Source organism: Rhinolophus sinicus, linkage group LG05, assembly GCF_036562045.2.
Source record: "Rhinolophus sinicus isolate RSC01 linkage group LG05, ASM3656204v1, whole genome shotgun sequence".
Classification (NCBI taxonomy): Eukaryota; Metazoa; Chordata; class Mammalia; order Chiroptera; family Rhinolophidae; genus Rhinolophus; species Rhinolophus sinicus.
The window spans coordinates 21,261,316-21,287,067 of NC_133755.1; the positions used below are offsets into that span (position 1 = coordinate 21,261,316).

General features: G+C 35.4%; 1 protein-coding gene across 2 annotated transcripts in view; it reads right to left on the reverse strand.

The window, feature by feature from the left end:
• The window catches only part of MEMO1 (mediator of cell motility 1), a 106,534-nt gene that overhangs the window by 57,608 nt on the left and 23,174 nt on the right, over window positions 1-25,752 (reverse strand). For both annotated transcript variants that reach the window (XM_074331862.1, XM_074331861.1), the window contains one exon: window positions 10,423-10,504. In XM_074331862.1, the coding sequence (XP_074187963.1) occupies window positions 10,423-10,504 (82 nt within the window). The remainder of the gene's footprint in view (window positions 1-10,422; window positions 10,505-25,752) is intronic.

The following is a 25,752-nucleotide window of genomic DNA, read 5'->3' on the forward strand; positions in this document are numbered from 1 at the left end:
TATTAGATTATTATCTATAGAATTATAGAATGACTGTTTCCGGAACTCTTTTTTTTTTCTTGACTCATTCAAGTTATAGGAGTCTAGAAACATTTCCCTTGGTGCTTACTTGTTAGTATGTAGCCAGTGGTATGTTGGTAATGGTTAACAATTGGCTCTGCAGAATAAAAATGTATACTATACACCTGTACATAATTTATTATAAATTTTACTGAATTAAAACATGTATCACATAATTTACAAATAATGAAAAAATACACAATACTCTTTACTGTAAATTCCACATAGCCAACCGTCACAGAATGCTTTCACTGATTTTAGCGGAACTCTTATCCATAGCCAAGTGAAGGCTGTAACTGACAGGAGTAAAACAATGAAGACATCATTCATTCAACAATGACGTGAATGACTTCTTTGCTGTTTAGATAATAGTTTTCATTACTAGAAAGAGTATTTCCTTCCTCACTTTTTTGTGCTATTCACAATATAAAGGCTACAGACACAACATAATTTTAAGTATAATTTGCATTATTAACCTTTCCCCATTACTTCCCTAAGTACAGAAAAATCAACAAAAAATAAAGCCCTGACTTGTAGCCATTTGCCAATTACTGTGGAATAAATCATTCCCCACCATGGCCAATTTCAAGATGCACAGTAAATTAAAAACAAAAAACACAGACTTGGAGAAAATGTTTGTAAAGCATATATCTGATAAAGGATTTATATCTGAATACGTTAAAAATGTCAAAACAAACAACCCAATACTTAAAAAAAAAAAAAGGGCAACCATTTTTGCAAGACAAAAAGTTATAAAGATTGGTTACCTAACAATGTGAATGTATTTAAACTGTACTGACCTGTTTATATAAAATGTTAAAAATAGTTAAGATGGTAAATTTTATGTTATGTGCATTTCACCACAACTAAAACTAAGTTTAAATAGGAAAAGATGTGAACAGATAACTTCATCAAAGAATATACTGGGATCGCAAATAAGCGTATGAAAGATTGCTCGACATCATTTAGTCATTAAGGAAAGAAGCAAATTAAAACTAAAATGATCTACCACTAAACATCCACTAGAATAGCTAAAATTAAAAACAGTGGGCATACCAAATGTGGCAAGGATGTAGAACTGAAACTAAATATACACTGATGGAAATGTAAAACAGTACAACTACTTTGAAAAAGAGTTTGGCAATTTCTTAAAAAGTTAAACATACTGTTGTCATGTGACCCAAGCTATTCCACACCTAAAAAAAGAAAAGGAAAAAAAGAAAAAAGAAAGCATTATGTCCACACAAAGATTTGTGCACAAATGTTCAATCCCTCTGTAGTATGTTCAATTTATCTGTAATAGCCCAAACTGGAAACTAAATGACTCTCAAAAGATGAATGGAAAAACAAATTGTGGTCCATCCATACAATGGAATATTCATCAGCAATAGAAAGAAATGAACTATTGACACACTCAAATTAGTAATGCTAAAAAAAAAAAAGTAAAAATCAATAAAGAAATATGCTAAGAGCCAAAAGCCAGACAAAAATAAGAAAAAAAGAAAAAAAGTCCATACTGTATGATTCCATTTAAATAATTCTAGAAAATAAAAACTAATCTATAGTGACAGAAAGTATATCAGTGGGTGTGGAAGGAAAGGGCACAAGGAAATTTTTGAGGATGATGAATATGATCATTATCTTAATTATGGGGATGGTTTCACGGGTGTACACATATTTCAAACTTATCAAATTGTACACTTTACATATATGCAGCTGTATGTTAATCATACCACAATAAAGTTCTGTTTTTAAAATGGTCCTCAGCTGAACTAGCTTAAGATATGAAGGGAGAAAAAGAGATTCACCTATGTCAATCGCAGCAACACAAGATAGTAGGGTGCTGAATTAGGAGCTAAGTAATATGGGATATACACTAAGCACACTGAAATCACTGAGGGCTTTATTGGTTGGATTAATTGGCTTTATTGGAGTCACTCTTATCCAAGGGAGACTATCAAGTTGCCCCATATGGAAATGCTCTCACAACACACTTCTAATCTTAGCTAGAAGGAAATGTAAGTTGTTCTACAGCTCAGCACATAGAGTTCTGCTGTCATCCTGTACTGATCTTGAATACTCTAGCCTAACCAGGGGCTCTATTTTATCTGGTTATGTCCCCCATCTTCTAGCACCCAAGACCCCAAGTACTGACTGCCTCAGACTCCTAACACCTGTTCTTGACCTTAACATTACTCACTGCTCCTCATCAATTCAGAAATATGCTATCTTGCCGGGTCACGTGGACCTTAAAAACCATCTGATTTATCTGGATGCCCTTCTCTGTCTCTGACATCTCAGATTTTCAACACTGCTTTGCTTTCAGTTGTCACTCATTTTCCATCCCTCCCCTTCCCATCCTTATACCTTAAACTGGTTCTTCCATCTTAGACTCGGTTTTCAGACTTTAGTTCCTATATCCCATTTTTGAATTTAAAGGTCTTGAACCCCAGTCCATATCTTTAAGTTAAACTATCTTTCTAGTCTGAGTCTCTCCCAGTTTTACCAATCCTGTTCCTACCCAAGCTCAGTTCTTAAAAGTTAAAAAGGCCTCTTAAAGGCGTTGGATTCTTGAAGTATGGGAAGGATAGAAATAGTAAGAGTAGCAGGGCAAGGGCACAAAGGAAGGGCATAAAGGCTGAAGAAAGAACATGAACAAATGTCCAAGTGTGTGACGTGGATGAGAAAATATGAGGCTGGCCTGAGTGGAACAGGAGAGTCAGACGGGAGTCTGGGCTTGATAACACAAGTTACTGAACAATTGTCATAACCTCTTGAGCAAGGGAGTGGCAATCTAGAACTGTTACCAGTCTAGTACTGAAGAACGTGAGCTGAATGGACATACTAGCAACAGGAGGTGTTACGTGAAGCTCTCTTGGAATGGGGCACGAGGTAGTAACGTCATGGTCGTGAATGGTGTCAGTGGCAGTGGGAAATGAAAAATCAATGTTCTAAGGTCTAAAAAGAGAAACTGATACATCTTAGTGACCAAGTAGGCGTAAGAGGATGAGGAGTGAACTGTGATAATGGTAATAATTCACTTTTACCGAGTGCTTACTATGTGTCAGGCACTCCTCTATGTCACTCAAAGCATTTACTCACTTAATCTTCACACCAACCCTATGAGATAGGAATTATTATTTTCTCATTTTGTAGGTGAAGAAACTAAAGCAGAAAGGTTAAGAAACTTGCTCAAGGTCACATAGATACTGAGTAGCGACGCCAGGACTTAGAGTCAGACAGCAGAGCGCCAGAACCAATTCTTAACCACCAAAGGGACCTTAACATATCTGAAGGAAGAAAGGAAGGATTCCATGGAGTAGGAAAAGCAACACGCCTAGAATCTGGAGGAATACTTACAGAATCAAATATCCTATAAGACTACAGGAAAGGAAGACAGTTTTGAAAAAATGGTTGAGGTAAATATGTTTTATATTAGGTTGGTGCAAAAGTAATTGCTGTTTAAAAGGTTAAAAATAATTGCAAAAACCACAATTACTTTTGTCCCAACCTAATAACAGAACTCAGATTTCATGGTTTCAGTCTTTTTGAAGTGGAAGACTTAAAATTGTCTGCTTGAAATAAAGACAAAATAGTTGCAAAAAGAGAGGATGAGTCTTAATTTAGAGAACACATTGCAAAGAATTAAAAAAGAATCAAGTATACCATCCCTCTTGACCCCCATCATGAGGAATTCTAATTCATGAAAAGGACCAAGATCATTTTCAAAAAGAATTTCTAATTCTTCCCTTTTCCTGGCCCAGATATAAGGTAATGAAGAAAGCCCAAGTAATAATCATCAAATCTCACCACTGATCCTCAGTTCCTACACCCTTCTCTTGCTAATAAAACTTATGATTCTACACGTATGTGGAAACAAGTTTTCATTAAGGCATCACTCCTAATAAAGGAAGCTTCACCAAGGGAACATCTAAGGTTTTTTTCTTTTGTGCTAATGGCCAGGAGACCCATGAAAATTTGAGCTCTACAGATATTTGAATATGCATTGTAAAAGTATGCCCCAGTCAGTTGTTTGTTTGTTTGTTTTTTAAATACTGAAAGCATTTGCTACTATGATTTTTTTTTTTAATTGGGGAAGGGGAACAGGACTTTATTGGGGAACAGTGTGTACTTCCAGGCCTTTTTTCCAAGTCAAGTTGTTGTCCTTTCAGTCTTAGTTGTGGGGGGCGCAGCTCAGGTCCAGGTCCAGTTGCCATTTCTAGTTGCAGGGGGCACAGCCCACCATCCCTTGCGGGAGTCGAGGAGTCAAACTGGCAACCTTGTGGTTGAGAGCCGGTGCTCCAACCAACTGAGCCATCCGGGAGGCAGCTCAGCTCAAGGTGCCGTGTTCAATCTTAGTTGCAGGGGGCGCTGCCCACCATCCCTTGCGGGACTCGAGGAATTGAACTGACAACCTTGTGGTTGAGAGCCGGTGCTCCAACCAACTGAGCCATCCGGGAGGCAGCTCAGCTCAAGGTGCCGTGTTCAATCTTAGTTGCAGGGTGCGGAGCCCACCATCCCTTGCAGGACACGAGGACTTGAACCGACAACCTTGTTGAGAGCCCACTGGCCCATGTGGGAATCGAACTGGCAGCCTTCGGAGTTAGGAGCACGGAGCTCTAACCGCCTGAGCCACCGGGCCGGCCCCCCAGTCAGTTTTTTAAAAGCTATTAAAATCCTTAACACAAAGTCATCCCTGCTAGCTCTTCCAGGTCACTCTGGTTCCCAACGTAACTTCTCATGAAAGCAAATACAAAATTAAACTTTAGTACGTATAATTTGGCATTAGGCTAAATCATGCCTCTAAAAACTTTCTTTTAACAGGAAGTACTTTTGCTTCTCCCATTACTCCTACACAGCAGACCCTTTCCATCAGTACAGCTCCTAACCCTCCAGAATCTCTCTGCCCCCCACAGAGCTTTAATCACAAGAGGATGCAAGGCCATTGTCCGTGATTACTTACTGGTTAAGTGGCAGTTTCCCTCCCACACAGCAACCTTGCAGTGGTGTGATTTAAATTCCTAAGTCAGGAAAATTACCAATTACTACATGACATGGACTTTCACTCCTTTATTCTGAGACCTTCAAGGTTATAGGTGAATAGTTTAAACTGTGACTGCCAAGAGTCTACCACACATTCTATAAGAATCTTTTCATCAAAGGGGATATAGAAAATAATAAAAGAATGCTTACTTGGATTCGACAAAGTCAGGTTCTCACACTCCTAGTTCTACTTAATACCAGCAAAAATACAAAATAAAAAGATTGGAGTAGATGAAATGAGAAGATTGGACCAGATGAAATAAGATCTCCAGCATAAGAAAAGTCTGTTGAGCTCTACTTAAGCTAAGGTCTCATCCAGAAAACTAGAAACTAAATTTAAAAACACCTGTGAACATGTGGGAGTCAATCTGAATGACAGACAACTGGCCCTAAAAAGTTTGTAGAAACAGCGGCCTCCACATTGCCTCTGTTTTATTTTGCTGCACGTTGCTTTTTATTCTTTTCTTTCATAGGCACTGCTCAATGGCCCTCAAAATTCTGGCTTCAAAAAAAATATTAGCAGATGATTATATATTTTTTTTAATATCCAGGTTAGTCATTATTCAGAATGCTTTATTTTTACAAAACGGAATCTCACAAATATTAAGTTAACAACACTGTGAGCTAAGGCAAGTTATTAAAGTCATTCAAGTCAGACAAGAATAAACCAACCACAATGTTGCATACCTACATTTTTTTACCGCTAGGATATATAGGATTTAAGATATTGCCATGAGTAACCTACTGCTGACATACACAAGGATGAGAAATAAAGAAGTTGTCCATCTCCAGTGACTTAAGAACTATGTAATTTATGAAGATTCATTGCCTCGTGATATACACTGGGAGAGCTCTACAGGTATGCTTCACTACACACACACACACACACACACACACACACACAGGTCTTCTGGATAAAAGATTGTTAGCTTTTAGCTAAATTAGTTTTAATATTAAAAGTAATACATGCACACAGTAAAAAAGGTCAAACAATACAGAGGGTACAAAATGGAAGTGACAGTACCCTTTAGCCCATACTCCTCTCACTAGGTTAATTACTAACAATCAACCTCTATTTTAAATATGTCTGACAGGGGCTTCAATATTCATAGTATCTGCTTTATAGTAAAAAATAATTTTATTATGTAAATAAGCCCCTTCCCCAATTATCTGATCATATTTTTATATTCAACAAGAGGTTTGTTAAGTGATGCATACCTGTACAGTTCCACTCTAAGGGTTGCTGAGATATTCCTGCACACTGCAATACAAACAACAATTTTGGCATCAAGGTGTCTGGCAGTCATGGTAGGAAGGCTTTGGAACTCCTACTTCATGAGATCATTTCAATATATATCCCTGGGCCACATACTGTCTCCTGTGCCTCAAGATAAGTAAGGCAGCTCTAAATTCAAACAAAGGATATTTTTTAATCAAATTAAATTCTTTTGAAACTCCCAAATGTGCTTGCCTATGCATCACATAGGTTAGAATTCATTAAGATTGATCAACAGTTGGTTTATGGGTCAATATTTATTCTTTAATGACATCATTCTATTTAATCTACATCAATATAAAAATGAGTAACCTGTTTAAGTACTTTCAAAAGTGTGTATCTAGCTTCTGAGTTTGTTTGTGTAAGGCATCCCTTATATGAATTATGTCTATCAAGGCAAAATCTACGAAAAGCTGGTCCCAGAGAGCTAGAATTTAAAAAATTTAAAGTATGTTTTTGATAGACTTTATTTGAAAATTAGAAATCTTAAAATTTTAGTTTTCTAATTCCTATATAAGCATATTCTTACAAAGACCCTTTTGTGCCTCTGTAGCAATAAAATATTTGTTGTTGATTTTCTACCTAAAAAAAAACACAAAAAAAACCTAACTCTGGAAAGGAAAATAATTACTTTTGGAAACCACATAATAAGATAAATGACTATACTTAAAGTTTCCATATGTTAACAAAATGGAAATTACCTATATATGCATAAATGTAACTACAAAGTTACTATATAGCAGAAACATGCACACCAAAGCCAAAACTATTTTCAAATATCCATTTTAAAACTTAAGGTAACTTGGAAATCTTTTACAAATCAATATATTTCTAACTTGAGCTCAAACATTTCATTTCCCAGACCATTGCCAATGATTTCAATTTTAAACTTGCTACAAGGAAACAAGTCTAGCTACTTTTTCATGAATAACTAACTTCAACTTAATTATGTGTTGATTCAGCTCAGCTCCCACATTTAGAACAAGTTTTAACTAGGAAGGTAGCACACCATAATAGTCAAATACCAGCAAAGTAATGGGAAAGACAATACAACCTGTCTCATGAGTTACTATAAAGTGATCCATTGTTTCTCACCCAATCAACAACATATCTCACTTATATAAACTTTCCCTCTTATCTCTGCATATAAAATTTTCTTTTCCTACTGGAACAGTTCCTCAACATTAGAGTACTTTAACACCTTCCACTTTGAATAAAAATTCTCTCCTGACACCATGTTCCCACTGCTATATTTCCTTCATTTACAGCAAAATTCATCAAATACTATCTATACTGACTATCTCCATTTCCCTTTCAGATTTTTTCTTAAACCACACCAATTGTGCTTTCATCCTCACCACTCCAAAGAAATTGTTCTCATCAAGGTAATCAGCAATCTCCAGATTGCAAAATCCAATTATCAAGTCTCAGTCCTTATTTGACCAATCAGCAGAATTTGACACAGCTGATCATTTTCTCCTCCCCAACGTGTTTTTCATTCTTTTGCCTCCCAGGGACACCACCCTCTCTTAGTTTTCCTCCTTGCTCACTGGTCCTCCTTCAATATCTCCTTTACAAATGGTCATCTTCATCCTGACCTCTAAATAAAGCTGGCTTGCCTAACGGCTTAGTCCCTGGACGTCTTCCCTACCTTTATTTTACTCCCTAGGCATCTATAGCCTGTTTAGACTTTAAGCGTGATATATCCACCAACACAACCCTATACTACAAGATTCATATAACTAGCTGCCGATTTGAAATCTCCACTTGGATATCTAACAGGCATCTCAGCATGAACACGGTCAAAGTCAAATTCTAGTTTCTACATAAACACTTCTACTCCCCACCTCTACCCGTTTGCCCCTTATCAGTATAAAAGCAATTCCATCCTTTCAGTTTCACAGGCCAAGACTTAAGAGGCATCCTTAACTCTTCTCCTATTTTATTGGTCCTTCCCTTCGAAATGCATCCAGCTGCTTCTCATCATCTCCACCAGTAGCCCCCCAGTCAAAGCCACCATGGCCATCTCTTCTCTGTAATAAGCCTCCTAAACCGGACTCCATTCCCACAAAACAGAACATCCATATTGTAGGCAAGAGGAAGCCTTTTCAAACCTAAGTCAGGTCATGTCACTTTTCTGCTCAGAACTTCTCATGACTTGCCATTTCACTTGGAATAAAAACCAAAGTTTTTCTGACAGCCTACACCGCCTCTCCAGCACCCCTGCTGCCTATCTCATGCACTATTTTCTCCCTCACACAGGCCACTCCAGCTACACTGGTCTCCTTGCTCTTTTCTCAAACACATTAAGCATATTCTGCCCCAGAACCTTTGCACTTGCTGTTCCTCAGCTTAAAACCCTCTTTCCCTGGGTATCTGTGTAACTTCTCTCTCACATCATTTAGGCTCAGATGTTACCTTGTCAGGGAGACTTGTTCTTACTATCCTATGCAAACTAGCAAACTCCCTAACTATCGTGTCACTCTCAATCCTCTTAATCCGCTTTACTTTTCTTCTTAGCACCCATCAGCACCTGACACAGAATAAATTATTTAATTGTTTGTCTGTCTTCCCCAAGTACTAAAATGCAAGCACTATGAGAGCAGTAATTTGATTTATTCAAAACACAGCACAAAGAAGAGCACCTGGCATTTAGCCTGGTACACATTTGCTGAGTGACTAAATAAACTGCAAGTCATCGTGCTAAAAAACAAAAAGTTTTATAAAGATTAGCTCATTTAATCGTCAAAAAAACTCTATGAAGGTAGGTACTACTATTATTCCAAATATACCAATGAGACAAAGGCACAAGAGATTAAATAACTTGTATGTCACAGAGCTTGTAAGTGGTACATAGAGACAGCCTCCTGTAGCTATTAAATGACATTGTTAGATAATACAAATGGAATAGTTAACAAAATGTTTGGCATAGAAAACACCTAACATTTACGGAATACTTATTATGTGCCAAACATTAATGTAGGCTCTTAATGTGTATTTACTCATTTAATTCTCATATTGTTTAATAAGTGATTGCTATTATTATTTTCACTATTATTTATCAGGGTACCAACCTTAACTCAATAGAAGTCACATAAAAGAAGCTACTGTGAGAGAAACAGCACAAACTCCAACCTTTACTCTTCGAAGAAAAATGTTAACATGTGCATAAAATAATGTGTTTTGAGGATTAGCACTGGAAACCAAATCAAAATTAACTGAATTCTTATCATACACAAACATATCATTACAAGTATTGCTAACTTGTAGTTCTAAAAAGTCCTCTAACATTCAAAGACAAAATAGTCACAGATTTTCTTCATTACAAAAAGAAAAGTCTATTCCTAAGGTGAAGGGTTAAGTACAAATGGGTAGTTACAAAATAGTCACAGGATGGAAAGTACAGCATAGAGAATATAGTCAATGATATGGTAATAACTACATATGGTGCCAAGTGGGTACTAGACTTATCGGGGGGGATCACTTTGTAAATTATACAAATGTCTAACCACTAGGCTGTGCTCCCAAAACTAATATAAAACAATATTGAATGTTAACTGCAATTGAAAAATTTTAAAGAATAATAATCACTGAAATATTTTTTAAAGATCTACTCCTCCCCCAAAACTCTGGTTGCTACTCCATACTGCACTGTATTATGCTTAATACATCTTTTTCATTATAAGTTACAAATTATCTGGATTAAAGTAGATCTTTTTAATGTTTAAAATAGAATTTATTCACTTATACCAGTTATTACTGAAATTACCAAGTTTACTTAAGGTAAACAACCCTCTGCTTTAAAAATTAGTTTTATTACCAAAAATAAATTTTGAAATTACTGCATCTGAGAAAATACAGTAGCCAATTTCTTTTATCCTGGAGTTAAAGTGAAAGTCACAGGAATCCTGAAAATTACTGGATATAATTTTGTCAGCTCAATATAGCATTTGGTTTTTTATTTTTAGTTTAACTTGTAGACATTCATTCTTCATTAATAATTAACATATGAAAGATTCTAGGTAAAGACCCTTAATACTTACGGTGCAATAATGGCTCTAGCAGGTCTTTTTGTAGACTGTACTTGTGAAAGCCAACCTTCTAGCTGTGCATTCAGCTGCGGCCCTATAAAAAGAGAAAGAGGGAAACTGGAGTCAGCAAAACAATGTACTATAGATACCCATGCATAACACAAAGCCCTCATTGAACCTATTTGGGACTAAAATAGCTTAATGGGCAGTGGGATCATCAGTATGGATGTTAAAGGTTGAAACTTAATCAACTACATACAAAGTCTCAAGCAAGCCATATGCTAAGGCCAAGTTCTGATTAAACAAAATTTGCCTTTATTTGCTTATTTATTTATTACCATCTTCATTCCAGAACAAGCACAACAATATGATCTACAATTTGAGGTGATGTTTAAGCAAAACAAGAAACAGAAAACTGTTAGCTCATGAAAAGATAATAATTGAGTGAATATTTCTTAAGAGCACCAAAGACTGCTGTAATCACCAAAATCACACCCATGGATCACTCCCACACCCAATAACCTTTTCTTCCATCCACTCCAGCCCCCTCCTCCCACAATCAGATCAATAACCAGTAATTACATTACCTCAAAAATCTCAGTTTCAAGCATCGCACTCTCTTCACCTCCTACCTTTCCAGTTCACTCCTAGAATTATGTTGGTATAAGGACTCTGCACTCTTATATCTGCCCCAGTCTCCTGCACTAACTAGATCATTAAGTACAAACATGCAACACCAGCAGATTGATTCCTCCCAACTACCACCCCATTTCCCACTACCCAGCATCCCGTCTTCTTCACTTCTTACCCAACCTGAGACCTATCATTCCCTTACCTATGGACTCACTCCTTTGCTCATCTCTTCCTCCATCATAATCAAATCATTGTTAAAACCAACTTTCCGCTTAACACAATATCTCCACCACCTGAACAGGTGAGTAGGACTGAAAAGAAACACAACCATATGAACTATGACATTATACCTATAAATTTCAGCAGACCATTAACAAAGCTCAAAACTCACACCACATTAACCTACTGAGTTTGTTCTCCCATCTTCAAGATAATTACCTCATACAACTTCTCCTTTTACCTTAAACCTTGAACCCCTTCCCCCTCTCATTCCCAGCAGATGATCACTTTCCATTTTGTCAAGGAAAGACAAACAGTTGTAGGGTGGCCAACCATCCTGATTTGTCCAGGACTTTCCCAGTTTTAGTGATGAAAGTCCTGCAACCTGGGAAACCTCAGTCCTAAGCAAACCTGAACATTAGTCACCCTAAGTTCAGAAGAGAACTACTTCCTCTTCCCACCATTTTATTCCACTTTCCCTCCTGTTTCAACAAACTGTCCTTGCTCCTATCAAAAGCCAAACAATTTACTTCTGCACTGGATCCACTGTTCTCTTACTCAAGGACTCTGCTCTTACAACGGTCCCAGTCTCCTCCCCGAACTTGTCCCTTTTTACTAGATCATTATCATTAGCCTGCAAATATGCAATATTAGCAGACTTATTTCCCCCCTAACTACCATCCAATTTCTCTGGCCCCCTTTTCCTCTGGCTCTCTTTTTAAACTTTTAATCATAACATATTTAAAAATTACAAAAGAATCTAGATAATAATAATAACAAATACCCATGGACCCACTCCCCAAACAAACTAAATCTTAATGTTCTACCTTATTAAGATCTTCCTTTAGTAAGAAATAAGACATTAAAAACACAGTTGAATCCATTGCCGATCCCATTTATACATCTCCCTCCTTAGAGGTAACCACTTTCTGATTCTGGTGTTCACTACATTATTACACTTTTACTAATACATGTATCCATAAATAATACATTATTTTGTTCTCCATGGTTTTAAATGTTATATAAATATGCTGTATATGTCCTTCTACAACTTGTTCCACTTAACATTATTTTTAAAAATTATTCATGTTGATATATGTAGCTCTAATTCATTCATTTTCAATACTGTATAGTATTGTAATGTACGAATACACCCCAATTCATCTATGTATTCATTGTCCTGTTCACTGACATTTTAGTAGTTTCCATTGTTTCACTGTTAACTATAAGCCTCTTACGAACGTGTGTTAAGAGTTTCTCTGGGATTTATCTAGAAAAGGACTGGATCATAGGGCATGAACATCTTCAGCTCTACTAATACATTGCTCAACTGCCCACTAAAGCAGTAGGATTAATTTACCCATTAGTGTCAGGGCAAATAAAGAGGTTTAATTCTTCCAGTTAAAAATAAGGACACTCACCACAAACTTCTCATAGAGCATTGTCATTAGAAAACTTGTAAATTCTTTCTCTGCCCCTCTGAAATGTATATGTTTGTAAAAGCTAAATAGATTCTAACCAGCAATCCAGAACTGTCTTTCTCAAGGACCTGGTAGCCATCTCTTTGAAATGCGATCATTAAGGAAGACAGTGCCCCTTTCTGCCAGTTTTTGTGGGAGGATAGGAGACTAACTTGAGCCAGTCACCCAGCTAATTACAAAATTACCTCCTGTCATAAAGATAAGTCGATTTTTCCTATGGATAGAGCCAATTAGCTAAAGACAATATGTCACCCCAATTACCCAGTGAATTTAGGATGAACTATGTGTGATACACGTTGCTATCAAGTTTTCTTACAGTAGTGTATCTTGAAAGCATGTATGTAATCAGTTGTACCTACTTAACTACATAAAATGGTGAACTCCCTTTAGGTCTTTGCAATTTTTTAGCAGATTTCCTATGATGTGCACACATTCTAGACTAATGCTTATTCAAAAGTAAAATAGTTTTCTTTCTCTTTTTCCTTTGAAGAGAGGCTTTATGAGATGGCAGGAAGTTTTGGTTTAAATTATTTCTCCAACATCAGTAATGGTTAAAATGGTAAATTAATTTACTATTTCCCTACATCCTTACCAATATTTGATAATTCTCATAATTTTTAATTTTTGCCAAGTTGATGGGCTTCCTTTTTTCCTTCTAATTTCTCCAAATCCATTGAGATTAATCATCTGCTGATTTGGAAATCCTTCTGTATATATATATGTTTAGGACTATACTCACAAACAAGTCAAGTTTAAAATGGACAGCCCATCTGTAAATTGTCAAAGTACAAAATAACTCTGATTCAGCAATCAAAAATGTAGTTTATTTTTAAAACTTAAATTTAAGAACAATTACCAAAAACATATGAAATAATCTCAATATTAACTCAAGGAAAAATAGCTCCTATTTTCAAAGTAAATTAAATTTTTAGCTGCCTAAATTTCATATTAACTTAAAATAAGCATTGCACTAAATATTTGCATATTACAGAAGTTTGCAAAACAGAAATTGAAAAACAGCTAAAAGCAAAGAAAATAGTCTCCCAATTCAAGCACCCCACCATAACCAACTTCACTGATTTTAAGCACTGAACCAAGCAGTTTTAATCAGTCCTTCTATAAAAGAACCAATTTCTTTCAGAAGCATCCTAAGGTTAAAGCCAAACTCCAAAATATAAAGTCAAACAAAAGCAGGCTGTCAGCATGTAATATTTTGCTATTAATCATTGTGTGGAATCTGTTAAAATCAAACTAAGAAACTTTGATCTGTGGTGGAAAATATACAAATACTACAATTAATATGCTAGACTTTTTATAACAGTGGCTCATGGATCTCTGAATTTCACAGGCCAATAAAATTTCAAAAGAAATCTGGAAAACCAATATTGGGATGCCAATTTTTTATTTTACTAAGAATGGATATTTAAAACATATCAACCATTTATCTATGATCACCATGATTTCATAAAATAAATATAACAGCAAAAAGTAAGCAGAGCACCATTTTAAGATAACCTCAATTCCTTAAACTAAATAAATTAACCACACTTCATTGACTCCAAAATACCATCAATATTAAGGTACACCATTATTTTATATACCACTAAGAAAGGGAAAAAATACCTCCCAATTAAACTAGAACATATGGTTTCTTATCACTTAAAATTTTTTTTTACTTTATATTTATTGGAACAGCTCTTTTAAACATACTTAGACATGATTTTTTCATATAACACTCATGTTTATATAAAAAAAACTAAATTCAACGTATTCTTAAATTTTTAATATTCACAATTTAATATCTAAATTCCTTTTAAGTCAGAGTCATCAGTAATCCTTCTTTTTCTTTCCTTTCCTTTTCTTTTTCAGTTTAATAGACATTTATTCCTTCAGTTGAACAATCTCTACACACTAAATAGATGGTTTAAGATTTTTGAGTGGAAAGGAATTTAGGTCTCAAGAGGTTTTATGAGTCTGCTACATGATTTCTGGAGATCATTTAACTGAGCCTTTTAAGACCCCTGAAGAAAATAGAAAAATTGGTTCAAGGAAACCAGCAATTAGATTTTGGAATCAAACTACCTACTCTTAAGTGAGCAAATGCAGAATTGCAAATTGGGGCAATTCCTTTTCTGTATTTCCTACACACTCTAATTCACTCTGGGATACAGAAGCCTAGCCTGGAAAACATGGGGCAAACAGAATGTGCTGGTATGCTTTAACATTAGGGTGGGCACAACTGATGGCGTGGAAAGTTTGTGGAATGGTAAGAATGTTTTTCCATTATGTCATCCTCTGTACCATTTAAAGAATTAGTGATGTAATACTTCTTCCTCAATTGCCTGTGGGACTCTCATCCAAGCCAACAGACATTGTCCAAATCTCGACGCCGTACCTTTTTTGATCTTATCAAAAGCTATCACTAGATGTAACTAACAGAAGGTTTCAGGAGACAACTCAAAAGTGGTAATCTCTTCCATAAATGGTCCTTAAACGGTATGTTAACTGAATCATCAATGGGTTGCAGTTGTCTAGTCATACCAGCAGGATTAATGATTCAGTTCACAGGCAGGTAGGCAGTGACAACCATTTCACTACTGACAATGATTTTATCATGCCATTGGTTGTAAAACACCTCATTTCCAGAAATGCTAAAATATGGGAAAATGTACATCTTAAAATCAATAAAATACAGTAGCGCTATGTAAACCACACCCACTACAATGTTCGGTGTTTATTTCAATGCAGAACAGTGAAAAATTCATCAAAGACCAGTATGTGGGAACCACTACTTCTCACTACAATGAAAAGTGTTCCTGAGAAGCCTTACCAGTAACTGCAGTAATCTCATTTACTTTAAAAATAAATGACATTTCAGCAGTTTTCCTGAAATCGTTTCATTATTGACACCCTTTTGTGACCACATAGTACTTAGAATTTATCGCTACGCTATTTACAAAATTTACTATCTTGTTTTTAGATACATCTCAAGGGGTGCTGTTTGTTTTTATGTATTTATGATAGGGTCCTCACATAGAAAGGAATATGCCTTTGGGAACACAAGAACTGTCACACTGAATCTGACCCAAAACCTATCCAGAGAAGTATTGCATCAACCTAAAAACACTTGCTGTGAAGAACACTGATTGTTCTCCTTGATATAGACCTCAAAGGGGTTATTAAGACAAATTCAAATGTCTTGAATTCCTTATTATCCCCTAATTTATTTAAACATTGTAAAAATGTATTTATATTATTAGCTAAACTTTGTAGTTCAGAATACAATCGATGGGGGCAATTAACCATCCAAATGAACAATCTTTACTGTGTACCAACCAACTTATAGTTGGCCAACTGGAAATCACTTACCACTTTTCTGCCCATTCATATACAGTTTCTCAAAATTTTCATAGTTAATCCCAGACCCACTGACATTTCACACCTAAAAGGGCTGCAAATTTGGAGGCTAACAGGGTAGTTCTACCCTCCAGGTCACTTACAAAACTAATCTGAAAATAGGTTTAGCGTTGATCCCTTTAACAGTCTATTAATTTGGATTCTTTATTCCCACCTCTATTCTGTTTATAAACAAATTTTCTCTCCCTATCAAATGATGCCATTAAATCCCTTGATAGTACCTGGTTCAAGTGTCTTATCTAAACTTGTTTTAAAGATCAAGATATTAATTTTTGCCATTTTTCATTATTAAAAAAATATGTCCAGTATAGAAAATTGGGGGAATACATACTAAGGGAGAAAAAGTAATAATCCTACAATTATAAAAAGCACCCAAATTAGTATTTTCCAAATTTTTTTCTAGCCTTTAAAATGATATACAATTCTGTGACCTGCTTTTATTTACATAACATTTTAGCATAAGCATTTTCCTATATGATGAACTCTTTAAAGACATTTTATGGCTGAATTAATATTTCTTTATGTGAATGGATCACTGCTTCCTTAAACATTACTTGTATGAATAAGATGTTTAGGTTGTTTCCAATTTTTTGCACTGTTATAAACAATTCTATATTATGTATCCCTATTTCCGTATTCAAAATTATTTCTTTTGTGAATCTCAGAAATGAAATTACTATGTAAATAATTATGAGCCTTTTTAAGATTTCGATACATATATTCAAAATGTTATCTAAAATTGCATCCATTCATTATCATGCACTACGAATGACCATGAGCTCACTACTCAAAATAATATTTTAAAAGATTAAGCAATTTAACCCAAACCCCCATTTGATAAAAACTAAAATTTAATGTCCTATCTTAATTATATTTGGCCTTTCAAAATAAAGTAAATGTCTATTTCTTTAACCAAAGCAATTTTAATTTCTAAGAAAAATGTGATTTGACTTCTAGGTTTTATTTTCTACTTGGATCATGGAATAAGTAATATGACTGTTGTCTTCTTGCCAGCCACAAGTTATCTATTACTAATGTTTACCAAACAACTATGATCTATTGGCCTTCACAGAAGACAAATCAAATTTAAAACCAAGCCCATTATGCTGCTGTTTTAAATTACTCACAATCCTGAAGATTTTTCATATGCTCCTGCAATAAATCTTTTCAACCAATGAGATATAATTTTTCATCTTTTTAGAAGCCATAATTCTTTCTCCTGTAATAGTCAAAAAGTGGTCCACAGACCAGGATCTTCTAGTGTGTTTATTTAAGAGAGAGCTCTCTGGGTCTTACCCCATAGCTATGTCATCACAATCTCTGAGGATAGTGACCAGGAGTTTTTAAAAAGCTTTCAACAAGCTCTCCAAGTGACTGTGATACACACTGAAATGTGAGGCCCACGGTCATAAAGGAGTTTATGTGCACATGCTATATGAATACATGCAGCTAACAGACTCCTAGAAGGTTTATAATTGAGATTTTTCATTACAATAAGTAAAACACATAATCTGTAAATTAGCAATGTATAAACGCATGAATTTTTACCTCCGAACTACTTTGAAGCCATAAGTGATACACTGTTTTTTAAAATTTACGTAAGTTTATATTTTAACAGTGTTTCTAGCCTTTCACTTTGATCAATGCCTCGCCAGCTTTTCCACTCATTCCTGATGACAAAGGAAAGGGAACTCAGATTCATAGAAACTAAGTGATACACAAACTCAAATTCTCTTTTAAATCTTATTTTAGTCCAAAAATTCATAAGAATATAGTAGACTGACAACACAATATCCATAGTCATTTCAAAACTCCTATCTGTAACTTAAATGGAGGTTAGAAGATAACACCATAATTATCTAACACAGGGTCAAGTACTTTAGTGAGGGAAATACAAACCCAGATCGAAAAGGCAACCATCTAAACTAGTCAAATGCTTAAAGATGGGTCCACAATACTTCCTTAATGCATATCTAACCAGGAATCATTATTTTCTTCCAATTGCAGCCAGCATGTTTCTTTTTTCCCCCCTTTGGGTTACAATCAGCCAGTTGATACCAGTGGATATACATAATTTGGTACCAAATCCAAACATAATCTGTGGAAAAATAAAACAAGTCTGTCTCATTGGAAAGAATCGGGACTAGGATAACACTTCCCACACAAGGTAACACTTCTCAGGCAATTGCTAAAAAATAAAAGTTTCTTAAGATAAAAGGAAAAGTTAGAATTTTCGATTTTCATATATTTTCACCACAAAACAGATTTGTAGACATTACCACATTCTCAACACCTTATTCTGTGTAATACAGTTTTTTTTTCTCTAAGAATTTTCGCTTAGAGAGTTTGATCACAAAAGTAGATCAGGCCCAGTGGACTACACCAAATGAAACATGTAATATGGCTGCATATGTGTGAACTGATGGAACAGGAGATATAAAACAATCTAAGCAATCCACCAAAAAAACAAAATGGTTAAATAAATTATGGCAGATCCATAAAGTAGATTATTCAGCAACTGGAAAACAAGGAGGCAATATTTTGTGACTCTATGGAAGATCTCCTAATTGAGGCAAAAAAGCATGGTACGAACAGAAGGTACAACATATTGCCATTTTTGTGCGTGCATATATATCATACATGATTATGTACTGGTTTGTATTTATGTAGAATATCTCTAGACAAACACAGAAGAAATGGATAACAGTGACTCCCTTCCTCACAAGGGAACTAAGAGCAGAAGGAAACTACTTTTCACTATACACCCTTTTGTATCTTTTGCATTTTGCACTATGTACATGCACTACCTATCCAAATATTAAATATAAAAAAGATGGTGCAGTCATATAACGTAATACCATGAAGTCAAAAACAATGATGCTGCAGACATATGTTTATTGACATGGAAAAAATCTTATAAATGCTAAATCTAACTAATAAACCATTGTTAGACTTAAAACAATACCTATATTATTAATCTAGGTTAAAATACGTAAAACCAAACTGCTGACAACTGCTATTTGACCAGTAATACGGAGTATTAGGATATATATGGACCAATGTGAAAGATTTCCATATTAGTAAGGAGGGATTCCCCCTTTTTACTTCACTCCCATAGATGTGATATCCATCAGCGAACTTCTGGCAGATAGAATCAGAGAACATAGAAACATTGTAGAAAAGAATGATCTAGAAAAGAGGACATTAAATACCTTATTAATATCTTTCTTTATAATTCTTCTCCAATGAATAAAATGTAATAGCTTCAATAGTTTGTGTTGGGGGGGCTGTTTGTTTTTCTTTTTTCTAGCAAGGACATGAGTTATTCTACACCCTGACTTCTTCAATAATCATTTACCAGATAATCTAGAGAAGCTATTTTGAAGTAATTAACTATAATCTAATGCAATTTCTGTTTTTGTACTTTTGTTGTGGCATGTTTGAGGCCTGTTTTCTTCTTTCACTAAGCATTGGTATTACATGTGCCAGCTCATCCATCTAAAGAATTATGTTTCTGATTTCGCAACCATAAACTCAAACAAAAGGAATCTCAGCAAATTCTTCCTTGATAACTAGCCAAGCAAACATGCCTAATGTAGACTGAGAAATGGGAATGCCAGGTATCAGATATGTATAAAAGAAAAAGTAGTCAGGCATAATAGCCATCAATACAAAGCTTTCCAAGGAGTTCTGAGATTGATAATTTAGGGTAGAAACTAAGTTTGGATACTAAGGAACACACTGGAAGCTTTGGAACACAATATGGAAGTTGAGTTGTATGTGTGTATTCACTCTGCCAAACCCTTTCCGTATCCCTTTGGACTGTTTTCACTGAACTGTCTAATGCTGAAGCAAAAGTGTTAATGTAAAAGCTGCCTAAATTGAGGAATACTTGGATTTAAAACCCAAATGGAACCTCTCCCATTCCCAGAAGATCATACCAGAAAAGTTCTGAGAGCTGTAGCCATGCTGAGGCACTGGCAACTTTAAGAGGCCTTAGATAACTGTCACTGGCACCTTCTTGCAAACCACAACAACCACAAAAATTCTATTAAAGAAAGAAAAACTCCTTCACAAACCCCTCTACAATTAGGCCAATTCAATATCTGATAGGTAAGTAGGCAGATAGGAAAGTAAGTAGGTAGGTAGACAAATACATAGACAGACAGACAGACAGGCAAAGAGGTAGATAGATGACAGACAGACAGACAGACAGACAGATGATAGATAGATAGGTAGGTAGGTAGGTAGGTATGTAGGTAGGTAGATAACCACCCAACCAACCTTAATTCTGTAAGCCAGCACTTCCCAAATTGTATTAAGAAAAATTACAATTAAAAGAACTTTGTGCCTAAATAAATTGGAGGAGAGTGAGTGAAAGAGTCGATGATGACTAAACTTGGGGGCTAGAGAAATGATAACACCAGTCCCAATGACAGAATTAAGGAAGACCATTAAGTTTATTTTAAGACGAATACTTTGACTTGGACACACGGAAAGTTTTAGGAGACAATAAGGCAAACAATATGTCCAATTGGTAAAGAATAAGAACCTTAAACGCAGAAAAAGGGATCAACAATAGAAACAGATTTCAGAGTCATTTAATTAAGGTGGTGAAATACAAAAGAATGGATAAGAACCGTCTGAATGTGTACAAATTGATGATGACAGCACAAATGTTAAAAATGTGAGTCATAGGGTACAGATACTTGGGCGTACAAATAACAAGTTGAGCCGATGAGGGAGAGAAAAGAGGTACTGCTCAAGACAGAGGGAAAATACAGTACAAGGCAGACAAAGAGACAAGACCTTCAAGAAGAGTCACAGAATCCAGTGCTCTGTAATGAAGAGAACAGAAAAAATGCCTATCAACATATTTGGTGATTATGAAAGACTAGTAACTTAGAGAGATTTGTTTTCTGTGGTTAAAAGTGAAAAATGAGTTTACAAGTAGTTACAGACAAGATGACTTACAAGAAAATGGAGATAGCAAATGAAAACCACTCTAAGAAGAACTGAAAGCAGCACTGCCTCCTTTTGCATCACCTCTAAGTCTCTCAATTTGCAGTGTCCGACACCTCAAATACATTGGTTCATTGCCTTTATGAAGTATAATCTTAGGTATTAGTGATCATATTTTTACACCTTGCAACAAAGAATGGGCAAGTCAACGTGAAGGTATGCTTTTGGAATTTTATCCAACTAGCAAACCACCTGAATATGAGAGTGCAATTTTTGGAAGATAGTTTCTAAGACTTTCTCTACACATTCACATTAAACGTATTACAGGTTAACAATCCTGTAGCTAGCTTTATAGAACTCAAGCCAGTATTCCATGTTATAAAAGAAAGTGATAATTAAAAATACCAGCATTTGGTATCGGTGGCAGAGCTTTCACCTAACGACTTCAAAGCAACATTTAAACATCTATTAATTATGGCCTCTGTAAACTATCCTGTTTGCTGCAGCACAATGCAAGCATGAGCATGATTACATTCTATCCTGATGACACAAGAAATGTAAAATATATGTGATTAATACTCAATAATTTACAATAAATGGGGATATAACAAAAGTTATTTAGGATAAAGCACTTCAGAACGAACGAAAAGTAAAATCTTCTTAATCTTAACTTCAATAACTGTCCTCCAGAAATCTTTAGAAAAGGACCAGACTAAACATTTTTTATTCTACAAATGACTTGTTATGTGAATACTGTGAACAAGGTAACAAACACAACAAAAGTATACTGTTTTCAGCACTTTAGCTGAAAACTTGATGTTCAATTGAAAAAGAAGGTGATAATACAGCACAAAGAACTACAAACTAGGAGGTCGGTCAAAAACAGAATTTACAGTACACCTACATTATGTGTAACAGACACAGTACTGCGTTCCTCAAAATCTTATTTTTGGTTAACTGCCATAGGAATCATATGACATTGTTATTATTATCTCTAGCTTACAAATATACAAACAATAAAAAAAAGCAAAGTTTCTTCAAGTTCATATAGCAAATAAATGGCAATGCCATGACATGGAGCCACGTTGGTCTGTCTCTGAACTGTGGGTTGTCCTATTCCACAGCGCGCTGCCTACTCTGGGAAGCGAGTGATCCAAGTTACAGTCCTAGCTTTTCCACATTATCTAGGCCTCATTTTCCTTTTCTGTAAAATGAAGAGGGTAAACTCAACTATGTCTGTAATTCTAGGCTACTGTAATATACTAGGTAGAATTATTTAGGTTGATGCTTAAGGAATATAATTATCAATCATTTGTATGAATTTCACTAGGTATAACTCTGCCAAGTATTATATGTTTTCAAGTACTATATCAGAAATTAAGAAAGTCAATATGGGGCGATCATTTCATAAATTATATAAATGTCTTTTCCCTATGCTGTATACCTGAAGCTAATATAATATTGTATGTCAGCTGTAATTGAAAAATTAAAAACATATATATTTTAAAAAAGAAATTAAGAAAGTAAAATAGGAATGACAGAGCAGACACCAAGAATCTTAAATGGAGGTTCTTGGAGAGTTACTTAAATGGAGCGTTATTTAAGAGGCACAGAATTTTACAAACTTGCCAGTCACCAGCCAGTGATAGTTACTACTACTGCTTATTTGGCGATTTATCATTAGAGTTCCAAATGGACACCTTTCTTTTGAATAATGGATGGTACTTACGACCTTTTTTCTCCTAACTATTTGCCGTTAAAACTAGGCCTGATATTCATATCCCAGAGAAAGCTAAACCGCTTCACCTAGCTCTACATGCATTTCAAGGATCTCACATATGCTGTTTTAGCTAAAATGTTTAATTTAAGTTAAAAATCTTTGGAAAGAATACTATATTTAGGCAAAGCAATCTAAGTTAGTAGATGTTACCACACTTGTAAATGGTATAAAACCAATATTCTGTCAGTGGGTATCTTTAGGTGTCAAATTACGGATACATACTTATTTTGGCCATCTCTATATATTCTTTGTCTACAGTAACTTAGTATTTTTATGATGGGCACAAAAAACTTTATATAAACATAGGATAATACAGGACTTCATTCTATAGAGGAAAATGGAAACAAAAATACTAAATTGTTTTATAGTTATTGAGATAATTTCACTAAATGGAAATTGCTACTGTGTAAGAGATGTTCATAGGTCCCAATCATTTGGTAGTCAATCATTAGTAACATTTTAATAGAAATATAATTACTTAATAAAACTTGGTGGATTTTACTAATGTGTTTTTAGTGGAAGATTTTAAATTTTTGATTTACTGTTTACATAGAGTTCCAAAAGTAGTTATTCTGACCTCTATTCTCAAATATTATCTTGAAGAGACATCTAAGAGATTGACCAGGTACTTAGACCACAGAATCAAAACTCAGAAGTGCCAGACAAGAGTCCGGAGTCCTGCCTGTGTGCCTCAATCTGTGGCTCAAGAGCCACATTCAAAGGAGAATCAACTGGTGAGCTTCATAAAAAATTCAGACCCCAAAGCCTAACCCAAAAAGACTGAATCAGAGTATGAAAGCAACGAGCCAGAACCTGGCAAATAGCACTTCATCAAAGATTATTTTATTTCTTCCTATAAACCTTAAATATCTTCCCCTAGCCAACCCATGAAACCATCTCGCATGATTTAAATAGTTCCAGGTATCTCGTCTTGTGAAGTAATCCTAGTATCTGATTCTGCCTCACTTGGCAATCGGATGCATCTTCAGACTTGAGCTCCTTCTGGCTTCAATTAACACTAAGGGGCCCAGGGCTGCCTACACCCAGGCAGGGCTGACTGCAACAGCTTCTAAATGGCATCTCCATCTCTGCTCGGGAACTCTCATGCTAATCTCCTGACCTGAAGTTTCTAAATCTTGCACTGCTTACAGTATTATCTTAACAATATTAGCAGATTTCCATCTTCTCATAGCAAACCTTCTAGTTAGTAGACAGCCTTTGTTCTGTTAGTGACCAAATTGCAGAGTGATAAATCCTCCAAGAAGTGCCTCAGATTAATTACAAAGGAGTCCTCCTTCTCTTTCACTTTTCATCTCCTTAATTACAAAACTACCCTCCACTTCATACCCTCGCATTCCAAACTCCACACTTTTTTTTAAAACTTTTATTTATTTTAAGTGTGTTTTTCCTAGACCCAGCAGCTCCAAGTCAAGCAATTGTTTCAATCTAGTTGTGGAGGGCACAGCTCACAGTGGCCCATGTGGGGCCCATATGGGGATCGAACCTGAAAGCTTGTTGTTAAGAGCAATAAAGTTATGAAACATCTATGGAAGATATATAGTACCAAAATCTAAATCAACTGAATCTTGTGTTTCTAACTGCATGCCACACAGAAAAATAAAACAATGGTCATGTGTAACAGAAATGGTGAAATCATAAACGTTCTAAGGGGGTACATTCATTTTTCTTTATGGAATACCATAAAAAAATAAAGTTTTTTCCCATTTTAACAGTTTGCAACAGTAAGTAAGACTAATGTAAAAATATTAAAATGTTAAAAATAAATAAATACCACTTTGGCAAGTATGACACCTAAATTATGCATTTTCCTAGGACAAGCCTCCTTTAACTAGACAAAGCTGGGGTTTGAGGAAAATTCTCCTCTTCAGATCTGTGACAGAGACAGGAGTCAGCAGGCAATGTATATACAATAGGGTCTTACTGGACCCAGTTAAGTGAAAGCCTACACCACTCCTCCTAAACCCATGCCCTACCACCAAGGCACATGGGAGATGCCACCCAGATTTCCAGTACTTAGCTTACACATCCTTTGGTGGGTATCTTTAAAAAGGCAGTAGTGTCCTAGTTTCATTTCTTCCCCACACCTCATGTGGGCTGAGTACTAAAAAACAAAGCGTCTTTGCCTAGAAAGAAACTATCTCTAGAGCGACTGAAATGAAAGGAGAGAAAGGAAGAAAGTACACAGCAATGATGAGCAGAGAAAGAAGTCTCCACTCTCACGCACGTTAAAATATGGCAAAATAAAAATCCTGAAAATGTCAAAATATACACACTATAATAACCCAGCATTAGTGGTCACTAACAATCCACATTTCTAAAAATTGCTAAAACTATATACTCACATATTAAAAATACAGAGACAAAAAAAGAACACACAATGTCCAGAAAGTTGGACATACAAACCACTTTCTCTTCAAGTGGTCCATAAATTGTGAGTAAGGTAAATTTAACTTCCAAATTCTTAATATAGGTAATTTCAATTACTTTTAATAAATGTTTCTCATGACATTAGTGCTCCTCAACTGAACACTAAATAGGGGGAAAACAAAGTGGCAAATGAGGAAGCAAATTCTCAATTTACAATTTTAAAGTCGAGTTGAAAGTAGAAAAGCACTCACAAACACTCATGAAAGTAGAAAAGCACAAACAAGCTGAGCGTAAAAGCCTCCCCATGTACATTCCAAATTCGGAAAGAAATAGAAGTCAAACCTATCAAGAATATATTTTCAAAACCAACAAAAAAACGGCTCTGAAGTATGAATTCAAGAAAACGGCTCTGAAGTATGAATAATTAAATATATCAAATGTCAAGGGAATACCTATTTCTAA